At 59.7% G+C, this 10,842-nt stretch overlaps 1 protein-coding gene across 1 annotated transcript; it reads left to right on the plus strand.

Moving 5' to 3' along the window:
* The first annotated feature begins 324 nt into the window (after window positions 1–324).
* On the plus strand, window positions 325–10,741 carry JPH4 (junctophilin 4). The gene is made up of 6 exons (XM_048819495.2): window positions 325–978; window positions 1,320–3,245; window positions 4,129–4,921; window positions 7,209–7,327; window positions 7,880–8,424; window positions 9,067–10,741. The coding sequence occupies exons 2-6, from the start codon at window positions 2,867–2,869 to the stop codon at window positions 9,145–9,147; spliced, it is 1,917 nt and encodes a 638-aa protein (XP_048675452.1). The 5' UTR covers window positions 325–978; window positions 1,320–2,866; the 3' UTR covers window positions 9,148–10,741.
* The last annotated feature ends 101 nt before the right edge of the window (window positions 10,742–10,842 follow it).

Raw genomic sequence — 10,842 nt, forward strand, 5'->3', positions numbered from 1 at the left:
GAGGGGGTCTGAGTGTTGGGGCATGGGGACCCCTGCCCTTCACCCCCCTTCCCGATCTCTCCGGAGACCAGCCACCTGCCAAAGACTTGGTAGATTGTTTCTGCGTCCTTGGTCTGCCTCTTTTGGGGGAGGTCTATAATAGGGGGGCGGCGGGGCAGGGGGAGGGGCAGGTGGTCTATAATGGGGGGGAAGAAGGAGGACAGGGGGTCTGTAAAGGGGGGCAGGGGAGGGGCAGGGGGAGGGGGTCTGTGAAGGGGGCGGGACCGGGCTCTATAACGGGTTGAAAAGGGGCGGGGACTAACTAGAATCCCGCCCCCCACGTTACGTCCCCCCCGCTCCCGCAAGGGGGGGCTGTGTTGTCGGCAGCCCCCCCACTCCTCCTCCGCCGCCGCTGCCTTCCACCTTCCCTCCATCCCTCGCCCGGCTCAGCCTCCCGGGAGCGTCTCCCTCCATCCCAGCCCTGGCTCCTTGCCCCGCTCCGGCCGGCTTCTCTCTCCGCCGGGGGGTTTCTACCTCCCCTCCATCCCCGGCCCCCCCGGGGAGTGGCTCCTTCCCCCTCTGAGATTTCCCTCCCTCCGTTCCTGACAGTCCCTAGCCCCCCCACCCCCCAAATCTCTCCATTCCTGAATTTCCCCCCTTCTGTCTCTTTCCACCCCCGAGATCTTCTCTCTCCATTTGGAAATTTCCTCCAACTCACTCCCCCCCCGAGCTGGTTCAGCTCCCTCTCCCCATTCCTCCGGCACTGCCCCCGGCCCCCCCTTCAGCCCCCCTCTCAGCCCCGCTCCAACCCGCCTTCCTTTCCTGCATTTCCACGCTCCCCTCTTTCCCCTCCAGAGCATGGGCGAGATTCGTCCCCGCTCACTGCCGCCTTGGGTGTGTCTAGCCCTCTAGCCCTCTGGGCTTTTCTCCGCTCCCTCTTTCCTGGCCGCATGGATTCGCTTCCTGCTTCTCCTCTGCCTCTCAGGAAATAAATACGGAGTGAGTATCTATCTATCTATCTATCTATCTATCTATCTATCTATCTATCTATCTATCCCCATTCACCCCTTCTATCTATCCATCCACCCCATCCATCCATCCACCCACCCCATCTACCTATCTATCCCCATCCACCCCGTCCATCTATCTATCCCCATCCACCCCATCTATCTCATCTATCTATCTATCTCCCTGCTGCCCTCTGCTGGAGGGGATTTGGACCTGCCCCTTGTGTGTGTTTGCGTTGGGGGTATTTTTCAGGCTGTTTCTCTAAGTTGGGGGTCTGGTTGTTCCTCCCTCCCACCCTCGGCCAGCCACTCTCTCACCTTCTTTCGTTGTAGGTACCCCACATCATGAGGCCACTGTTGGGAGCCCTCCCTGGCCCCCCGGCTCCGTTCCACACCCCCAGCAGCTCGTTTGCTTCCTGGGAACACCCGGAGCCTCTCTGAGTCAGGGGACCGGGAGCACATCCTGACGCCTGTAGGCAGAGATTCCCAAGGCCTGCTCTATGCCTGTTGGACACTATACCTGTAGCTGGGGAACTCCTGGGCTGTAGAACACCAAGAATTCCAAGTTACAGCCTGGCAGTGCACCGTCGTAACCAGTGGCTGCAAGTCTAGAGGGCTCTGTCTGCCTGTAGCCAGAGAACCGACCACTCTCGGCCTGTAGCTGGAGAAATACACTCCCTGCTAGACACCTGTCACCAGAGAACTCCAGGACCGCTGTTCGCCTGTAGCTGGAGAACTCCAGGACCGCTGTACGCCTGTAGCCGGAGAACTCTGGGATGGCTGTAGACCTGTAGCCAAGACTTCCAGGAGCACTTTACACCTGTAGTTACAGAACATAGGGATCGCCTGTCACAGAAGACCCCTGAACTTATTGTATGCCTATAGCTGGAGAAATCAAGGACTGTTGCACACCTGTAGCCAGAGAACTTCCAGCCCCCATCTGCCTGTAAGATACAGAGACTCCCAGGTCACAGCATGGCAGCACAGAGCCAGAACCAAGTCATTGCAGATTTGTAGGCCACTGTCTGCCTGTAACACATGGACTCCAGGACCATACTACATCTGTGACCAGAGAACTCCAGGAGCCACGTACAGGTGTAATCAGACAGCCTCCATACCCCCATAGCTACAGAATTATGGGCTGTAGTCTTACTGTAGGGCACCATACAGCCATAGCCAAAGCCAGATTACTGTAGGTGTTGAAGCAACCATACGCCTGTAGCCAAAGATGTCTGGGACTGCTGTATGACTGACCCCCACTTTACACATGTAGGCGGAGAAGTCTGGGACTTCTGTACCACTGTAACACTGCCGTACGCCTGTAGGGGACAACTCCAGGATGTCTGTATGACCGTATCTCCATTGAATGGTTGTAGGTGGAGATGTCTGGCATTTGTGTATGACTGCAGCTGAAGTGCACACCTGTAGCCAGAGAACTCAGAGGTCGCTCTCCGACTGTAAACCCCTCCCCCCGCCCCCCACCACTACCACCATGTGCCTGTAGGTGGAGAACTCCAGGACTGGCCATGCGCTGTAGCTCCACTGTCCACCTGTAGGAGGAGAACTCCTGGTTCTTCATTCACCTGTAGCTACACTACTTGCCCATAGACAGAGAAGCTGGGGATCTGCCTACGACTGTAAGGGGCAGGAAGCCAGGAGTGGCGTGCGACTGTCACCCCGCCTGTAGGGGAAGAACTCCAGGACTGACGTACGGCTGTTAGTCCCATTGCCCGCCTGTCGGAGGAGTGGAAGTTCCCACTACAGATGCCACCCTGACCCTGCCACCTACAGCCAGCCCCGCATGGTGGGGCTGGCCCTGGCTATGAGCGCAGGGTCCTGTGGGTAGCCGGCGCCGGGAGAGGCGGGGCCTCGTTACATGCATGTCCCACGGGGGCAGGTTCGACTTTGACGATGGCGGCTGCTACGTGGGTGACTGGCAGGAGGGCCGGGCACACGGGTATGGGGTCTGCACCGGCCCTGGGGCACAGGGCGAGTACAGCGGGCAGTGGCGCCGTGGGTTCGAGTCTCTGGGTGTCTACACCTGGCCCAGCGGCAACACCTACCAGGGCCATTGGAGCCAGGGCAAGCGGGAAGGGCTGGGCGTGGAGCGCAAGAGCAAGTGGTGTTACAAGGGGGAGTGGAGCCATGGGCTGAAGGGCCGGGCTGGCATCTGGGAGAGCCACTCCGGGGTCACCTACGAGGGCATGTGGAGGGACGGGCTCCAGGATGGCTACGGCACCGAGACCTACGCTGACGGAGGTGAGGGCAGACGGGTGCCAGCTCGGGGGGGGGGGGGAGGGAGGGAAAGGGGGGTTCTATCTGTTCAGCTGCGCGCTCCCTCCATCCAACCACGTCCATGCACAGGCCCATGCTCCATCCGCTCTCCTGCTCTGTTCTGCGCTCCATTGCTGCACTCACATTCATCCCTCCATCCATCCGCCAGCCACCCCTCTATCCCTGCGGCTCCACCCTCCCTCCATCCGTCCATCCACCCAGGTCCATCACCCACCCCTCCATCCCTGCGGCTTCACACTCCCTCCCTCCGTCCATCCACCCAGGTCCATCACCCACCCCTCCATCCCTGCGGCTTCACACTCCCTCCCTCCGTCCATCCACCCAGGTCCATCACCCACCCCTCCATCCCTGTGGCTTCACACTCCCTCCCTCCGTCCATCCACCCAGGTCCATCACCCACCCCTCTATCCCTGCGGCTTCACACTCCCTCACTCCGTCCATCCACCCAGGTCCATCACCCACCCCTCTATCCCTGCGGCTTCACACTCCCTCCCTCCGTCCATCCACCCAGGTCCATCACCCACCCCTCCATCCCTGCGGCTCCACCCTCCCTCCATCCATCCAGCCAGGTCCATCACCCACCCCTCTGTCCCTGCGGCTTCACCCTCCCTCCCTCCATCCATCCAGCCAGGTCCATCACCCACCCCTCTATCCCTGCGGCTTCACCCTCCCTCCCTCCATCCAGCCAGCCAGGTCCATCACCCATCCATATATCCCTGCAGTTCCAACTTTCCTCCCGCCCTCCACTTCCACATTCACTTCCTCCTTCTGTCTGCCCGGTTTCCATCCCCCCGCCGATTTGTTCTCCCCTCCTCTAACCCTTCCCCGCTCCGTGCCTCCTTTGCAGGCACCTACCAGGGCCAGTGGCAAGCCGGGAAGCGGCATGGCTACGGTGTTCGCCAGAGCGCCCCCTACCGTCAGGCTGCCTTGGTGTGCTCCCTGCGCCGCACCTCGCTGGACTCCCTCCGCAGCGACCCCGACCCCGGCGTGCCCCCTCCTCCGCTCCCGCCCCCTCCCCTGCCACCTCCGCTGCTCCCGGGGGACAGCCCAGCCTCGGGCTCCCGCGGCGGCTTTGTGCTGGCCTTCCCCGGCGACCCGGGCTTCCCCAAGGGGGCCAAGAAGAAGACGGGGAGCTTCTTCTTCCGGCGCTCCCTGCTGCTGAGTGGCCTGCGGGTGCGCCGAGCCGAGTCCAAAGCCTCCCTGGGCAGCAAGCGGGGCTCGCTGAAGAGCGAAGCTGGGGTGAGCTCGACTGGGAGCGAAGCCACCACCCTGAGCTACGCCGAGACCGAACCCCCCGAGATGCCTTCACGGTTGGCCATCGAGGGATCCTCCACCGAGGTGTATGCCGGGGAGTGGCGTGCTGACCGGCGCAGCGGCTACGGGGTCAGCCGGCGCTCCAATGGGCTGCGCTACGAAGGCGAGTGGCTGGGGAACCGGCGGCATGGCTACGGGCGCACCACCTACCCCGACGGCACCAAGGAAGAGGGCAAGTACAAGCTCAACCGGCTGGTGAGCGGCAAGGTCAAGAACCTCATCCCGCTCCGGCGCAGCAAGGTGAAGGAGAAGGTGGACCGGGCGGTGGAGATGGCCCGCAGGGCCGTCAGCCTGGCCAGGCAGAAGCAGGAGATGGCGGCCACCAGGTCAGCTGGCAGACGGGGGGCACTGGCGGGCCGTGGGGTGCTGGAGAGCTGGAGTATTGGGAGCGGTCAGGTGTGGGTGGGGGAGTGCAGGGGGCGTCGGGGGAGGGGGACTATGGAGGGGAGCATGGGATGGGGGACATAGGGGATGCAGGAGAATGGGGGACATGGACGAGTGGGGGATGTGGAGGCGGAGCATGGGGTGAGTTTTGGGGGGTAAGGGGGGTAGGGGATTGGGGATGTAGGAGGCTGAGGGAGGGGAGGGGAGATGTAGAGGAATGGCTGGGGGTGGGGGGCAGTGGGTGTGTGTCTCAATAACACACCCTGTTACGCTCTGGGGCTTGCAGTGGGACTGGGGTTTGAGTGGGGCTTCAGGGGTTTGGGCAGGGAGCCCTCTGGGGGTCCTGGGATTCACCCCTCAAAAACACCCCAGAACTCTGCCTTTTCTCCTGGCCACAAATCTAGACAAGGCCCAGGCTTCAGCTAGGCCTTGTAGGCCTCAGTAGGCCCAAAGCCATAATTCCTCCATCCATGCCATCTTGTCCCACAACCACCTCCCCAGCTGCCATTTTCCCTCCTTCCTGAACCTTCCCTTCCTGCCTGGGAAGGGGGACCTCAGTCCACGATGGGGAGAGCTCGTGAGCGGGGCACTGGCAGCCATCTTGAAAGTTGGCTCAAGGGATCCCCCGAGCGGGTAAAATCTTGAAACCTGGGTTAAGTGACACCGCCAAGTGGTAGCCATCCTGAAAGTTGGCTCAAGCCAACCCAACTGAGTAGCCATCTTGAAAGTTGGATCAAGTGGTCCTCAACTGGGGTAGCCATCTTGAAATCAGGTTCAAACCCGCCTCAGCTGAGCAGCCATTTTAAAGTTGACTCAAGTGACCTCCCCAACTGAGCAGCCATCTTGAAAGCTGGTTGAAATGACCATGGAACGCCAGCGTGTCCCTTCTCCCAGAGGCACATGGGTTATTCTGTGAGCCGCCCGCCCTGCGGGCATGCCTGGGTGGGACGGGGGCTGGATGGGAACTAATTAACAATGGAGTCCCAGTAGGCAAATGAACCGGGAGGTCCCAGTGGCCAGCTGAGGGGCTGCAGGAGAAGTCTCATCCCTACCAGGAAGGGGGAATTCACCCTGCATTAGGGTGAGGTCAAGAGGGAGGTCAAGAGTAGCCATCTTGAAAGTTGGTTCTAATGATCCCAGTTGGGGCAGCCATCTTGAAAGTTGTCCAGTTGGTCTGGATGGAGGACAGGCTGGGGGGTTGTGTGAATGATGTGGAGGCCTTGCTGAGACTGAGGTGTTGGAGGGGAAGGCCCTACTGCCCAAATTTGACCATACTGAGGTGCTTTCTTGGAGACTACTGGGTTTCTTGCTGGCATGGGGAAGGCAGGTGGGTGGATGGACTTGGCTGTCAGAACTTGTGTCCTTGCCCAGCACTGAAATTGAGACATTGGCTCTGCCAACAAACAGCGACGATGGCTCCTCTCTGTCTGGCTGGAGTTTGCTTTTCTCTCCTTTCCTCTGGCACTCTCCTCTCTTGTTGCTTTTCGTTAATTATTTCTTTTGCTGGCTGGCTCGTTTTCTGTCTCATTTTGTCTTGCTTTCTTTTCTTTCTTTCTTCTTCCCCCCCCCCATTCCCTGCTCTCCCCCCCCGCCATGTTGCCATCCCCAGCGAGGGCATGGTTGGGGGCTGGGGGTGCGGAAGACAGGTTACATGGAGTGTATGCAAGGGCCTGGCAGAGGCTGCCTGGTCTCCTAGACAACCGGGTGATGGCAACAGCGATTGGCTGGTGGTTGCTGTGGAAACAGTGGAGCAGCAGCATCCACTGGGCATGGACCAGGGGAGGGGGGGCTGCTGGTGGGGGAAGGGCACTTCCCCTGGCATGGAGCGGGGAGGGGGCTGGGAATTAAAGGGAGGGCATTGGGGACTGGGTGAAGTGAAGGGGCAAGTTGGGGGCTGGGGGCTGTATAGGGATGGGTGGGTGGGTGATCCTTGGGGCCAGGGTGTGTGATCAGACTATGGGTGGGAACAGGTGCTGGGGCCCAGGGTGGGTCTGGATGGGTGCTGGGGCTCAGGGTGGGGGTTGGGGGGGTGGGGTGACGGCAAGGGATGGTGGCTGTGGGGTAGGATGGATGGGGATGGGTGGTGGATGCAGAGGGATAGGGTGAGGGTTTGATTGGGTTGCACTGGGGATGGGTGCAGGATGGGTGGGTGGGGTTGGGTGGGGGAGGGGCAGCGCTGACCCCAGGGAGGCTCCACCCCACAGAGACCCACCCTGACCCTCTCCCCAGGGCAGCCGACGCCCGGCTGAAGGCCACGGCCGCACTGGCCTCTGCCGAGAAGGCCGTGGAGGCGGCTCGAGTGGCCAAGATCCTGGCCCAGGATCTTCAGCCCATCTTGGATGACCCTGGTGAGTTTGGGGAGCAGGGCAGGGAAGAGGGAGCCCCTAATCCTGGTTTCAGAGTAGCAGCCGTGTTAGTCTGTATCCGCAGAAAGAACAGGAGGACTTGTGGCACCTTAGAGACTAACAAATTTATTTGAGCCTAAGCTTTCGTGGGCTAAACCCACTTCATCGGTGGCATAGAATGGAACATAGAGTAAGAAGAAATATGTATACATACATATTTCTAATCCTGGGTCTGCCGGGAAGCCCCCCAGCCCCCTCTCTGTACAAGTGTGCCTGTGGGCTCCCCCATATTGCAGAAGGGGCATCCACCCCTCCCCATGCTTGTATGGGGGTGATTTTGACCTGAACACCCTTTCTTACCCCATGGCACCCATTTTGTCTCTGCCTCCCAATTCTTGACCCCCACATCCCTTTTCTCCCTGCACCCCCAAACCTGGATTCTCCTGACAGTGTCGGGGGGAGGGCTGAATTTGGGGGGGGCATTGAACCCTGTGGGAGTCTATCAACAGAAACCCACTCTTGACTGCCCTTTTATCTCTCCCCAAAAAAACCCAGAGCCACGGACCCGCCTGGACTCCGAAGGCACCGACACGGACCTGTTAGAATACGACAGCCCGGAGGTCTATGAAAATGGGGTCACCCCATCAGACGTGACCCCGGACCCCAGCTACCCGCCCACCCCACTGCAGCCCTGGAGGGGAGACCCCCGTCGGACTTGGCACCCTCTGGAGAATGGGGGACTCCCTCGAGTGCCCCCTGCGGATGCATCAGACCCTGAGGATGAGTGGGGGTGCCGGAGGTTCCCTGCCCGGACACCGGGGTTCCCACCCGAGGAACTGTGGGAGGGGGACGAGGAGGAGGGGGATCCGGGGCGCCCCCTGGTGGGCACCCCTCCCAGCGGCAGCTCTGGAAGCCTCCGGGAGGAAGACGAGGAAGAGGACTACGAGGAAGAGCTCCACCAGCTGGATATTGGGGAGCCCCAGGCGGGGTCAGAGGTGGCAGGACCCCCGGGGCACTCTGGACTGGGGGCTGACAAGCTGCCTTCAGGGAGGGGGGCTGCGGCTCAGGGTGTGAAGGAGACAGGCGCAGCCGTGAGACAGGTAAGAGGGGCAAAGGGACACCCCCATCTCCCCCTCTCCCAGAACTGGGAGAGAACCCAGGAGTCCTGGCTCCCAGCCCCTCCCCCCCAGCCACTAGCCCCCACTCCCGTCCCCAAGCTGGGAGAGAACCCAGGAGTCTGTCAGGATGGGAGGGGGGGTTGTGGGCGTGGCCCAGCTGGTGAAGCTCCACGGATTGGCTGATGTCCTGGCTCCTGTCTCATAGCAACTGCATCCTCCGTCCAGCATCCCTCCCGCCCCACTGCAGCATCTCAGCCCCGCCCAGCAGAGCTGCAGTGGGGGGTGCTGGGAGGAACTGGCCGTGGGGAGGGGGGCTGCGGGTCTGGTGGGTTAGAGTGGGCTTGGAGCCAGGACACCTGGGTTGTATCCCTGGCTCTGGGAGGGGACAGGGGTATAGGGGGTTAGAGCGGAGTGAGAGGCTGGGAGTCACGTGGAGGGTGGGGGATGTGGGGTGGAAAGTTGTGGGTGTGTTTGGGGAGGGGGGGTTGAGGCTGGGGAGTTGGGAGGTGTATGGGGGGCTGCAGTGTCAGCTGGGGTGGGGTTATGTGGGAAGGGGGTGTTTGAGGAGAGGGTAAGGTCTGGGTGTCAGAGGGGCGTGTCTCACCCCTCCCTTTTCCCTTGCAGGGAGCTCACCCATTGGTGGTTCTGGCTGTCGTGTTGATTGACATCTGCCTGGCTCACCTGTTCTCTCTGCTTCTCACCTGAGACGGGGGTGGGGGGCAGCTCCCCACCGGACCCCTCCCTCTGCCCCTTCCCCCACCCTACCTGTCGCTCGTTCTCTGCCACTCTGTCTCATTCCCTCTCTCTCTTTCTTCTCTCCTCTCTTGTTCCCTCTCTCTCTCTCTTTCACTTGTTCTTCTCTCCTATTTTATTCTCTCTTTCTCTCTCCCATTCTTTGTGGTCTGTGTCTTTCATTCCTCCGTTCCTGCTCTGCCCCCTTCCCCCTCTCTCTCTCTCTCTCTCTCTCTCTCTAGATTGTTTACATATGAAGGGCTCTTTCTAGTAGATTTCTCTTTCTCTGTCTGAGACCATGACAAAAACACCCCCCCCCCCGTTTGAAATTTGAGGTTCCTTTCCCCTTAATGCACTCCTTCTTTTGGAGTTCAGTAAATTGGGGATGGGGGACCCCACGCCTGGGAGTGGAGGGGAATCCCAGCAGGGGGCGTGCTCTCCCCACCCCTCCAAAAACAAACAAAAATGGCAAACTTTTATTTCTGCTTTTTTAATGACTTTTCTTGCTGCGTCTGAATGAAATAACTAGTTAAATTTAAAAAGGGGGTGAAGGGGGCGATTCTGCCATTGGGGGTGACTGGGGAGCTCTATCCTGGTGCGAGACTGTCGAGGGCAGCTGCTACACCTAGTGGGGCAAAAGAGGAAGTCCCACCTTTGGAAGGATGGTTCTAAAGGGGTCAGACAGGAAATCCTGCCTCCTAGTGGGCTTAGTGGGGAATTCGTAGTGTAGAACACCATTTACTGGAGGGTGGGGAAGTTCCTCCTACAGGAGAGCCACCCCAAGCGTTCAACACAGAAAATCCTGCCTTTTGCAGGGATGTGATGGTGCAATAAAGGAAATGGGTCGGGAACGCCCCCCGAAGGGGAGAAACGGGAAGTCCTGCCTTTTGTAGGGATGTGACAGTGCAATACAGGAAGTTCCACCCTCCGCAGGGTAGAGAATACTCAGCTGAGCGGTGGAACAGGAAGTCCCACCTTTTTAAAGGGACGTGATGTGCAATACAGGAATTTCTGCCTTCCGGAGGGTGGAAAATACTCCTAAAGGGGGCAAAGCAGGAAGTCCTGCCTTTTTGCAGAGATTGGTGGGTGCAAAACAAGAAGTCCCACCTTCTGGAAGGCAGGGAGACACGATTTGGGCCAATGAGCCTGCCTGACCATGGGAGGGGAACGCAACGATACCCCAAGGTACTTGTTGACTTAGAGGGGTGCAGTATAGCTGTGGAGGATACATCCCTTCCAATCACCCAGGGCAGGGCTAGGAAGTTGGGAGGCCCTTTGGGGAGCACCCCCTGGCAGGAATCTCCCTCTCGGTCCCCAGAAAATGCATGAGGATGCTCAGTGTATTGGGAATGTGTATAATCAACTCCAATCCCCATGGCCCTGCAGTTTTCTACCTCCCTCCCTGCTGGCTGTCTCCTCCCTTGCTCCGGCCTTGATCCGATGTCCCCTCCCCGGATTGCCTTTTCCACGGGATATTTCTTATAGCGTGTCTTTGGGATTGAAAACACAAACAGTCTTGCAGATTTAAAAAATGAGAAATTTAATAAAAATATATTAATAAAAAAAAGGGGAAATGGACTGACATCGTCTTCTTTCATGTTGGGAACCCAGGAGTCCGGGCTCCCCGGGGCTCTAACTGCTGCCCAGAGCCGGCCCGAGAACCCAGAA

Source organism: Caretta caretta, chromosome 13, assembly GCF_965140235.1.
Source record: "Caretta caretta isolate rCarCar2 chromosome 13, rCarCar1.hap1, whole genome shotgun sequence".
NCBI lineage: Eukaryota > Metazoa > Chordata > Testudines > Cheloniidae > Caretta > Caretta caretta.

What these genes read in the sequence shown, in the direction of transcription:
- JPH4 (XM_048819495.2), top strand. Translation starts at nt 2,867, where the DNA reads ATGTCCCACGGGGGCAGGTTCGACTTTGACGATGGCGGCTGCTACGTG. An exon ending in CGAGACCTACGCTGACGGAG is followed by an intron (nt 3,246 to 4,128) that starts GTGAGGGCAGAC and finishes CCTCCTTTGCAG; the next exon opens with GCACCTACCAGGGCCAGTGG. An exon ending in GCCCATCTTGGATGACCCTG is followed by an intron (nt 7,328 to 7,879) that starts GTGAGTTTGGGG and finishes AAAAAAACCCAG; the next exon opens with AGCCACGGACCCGCCTGGAC.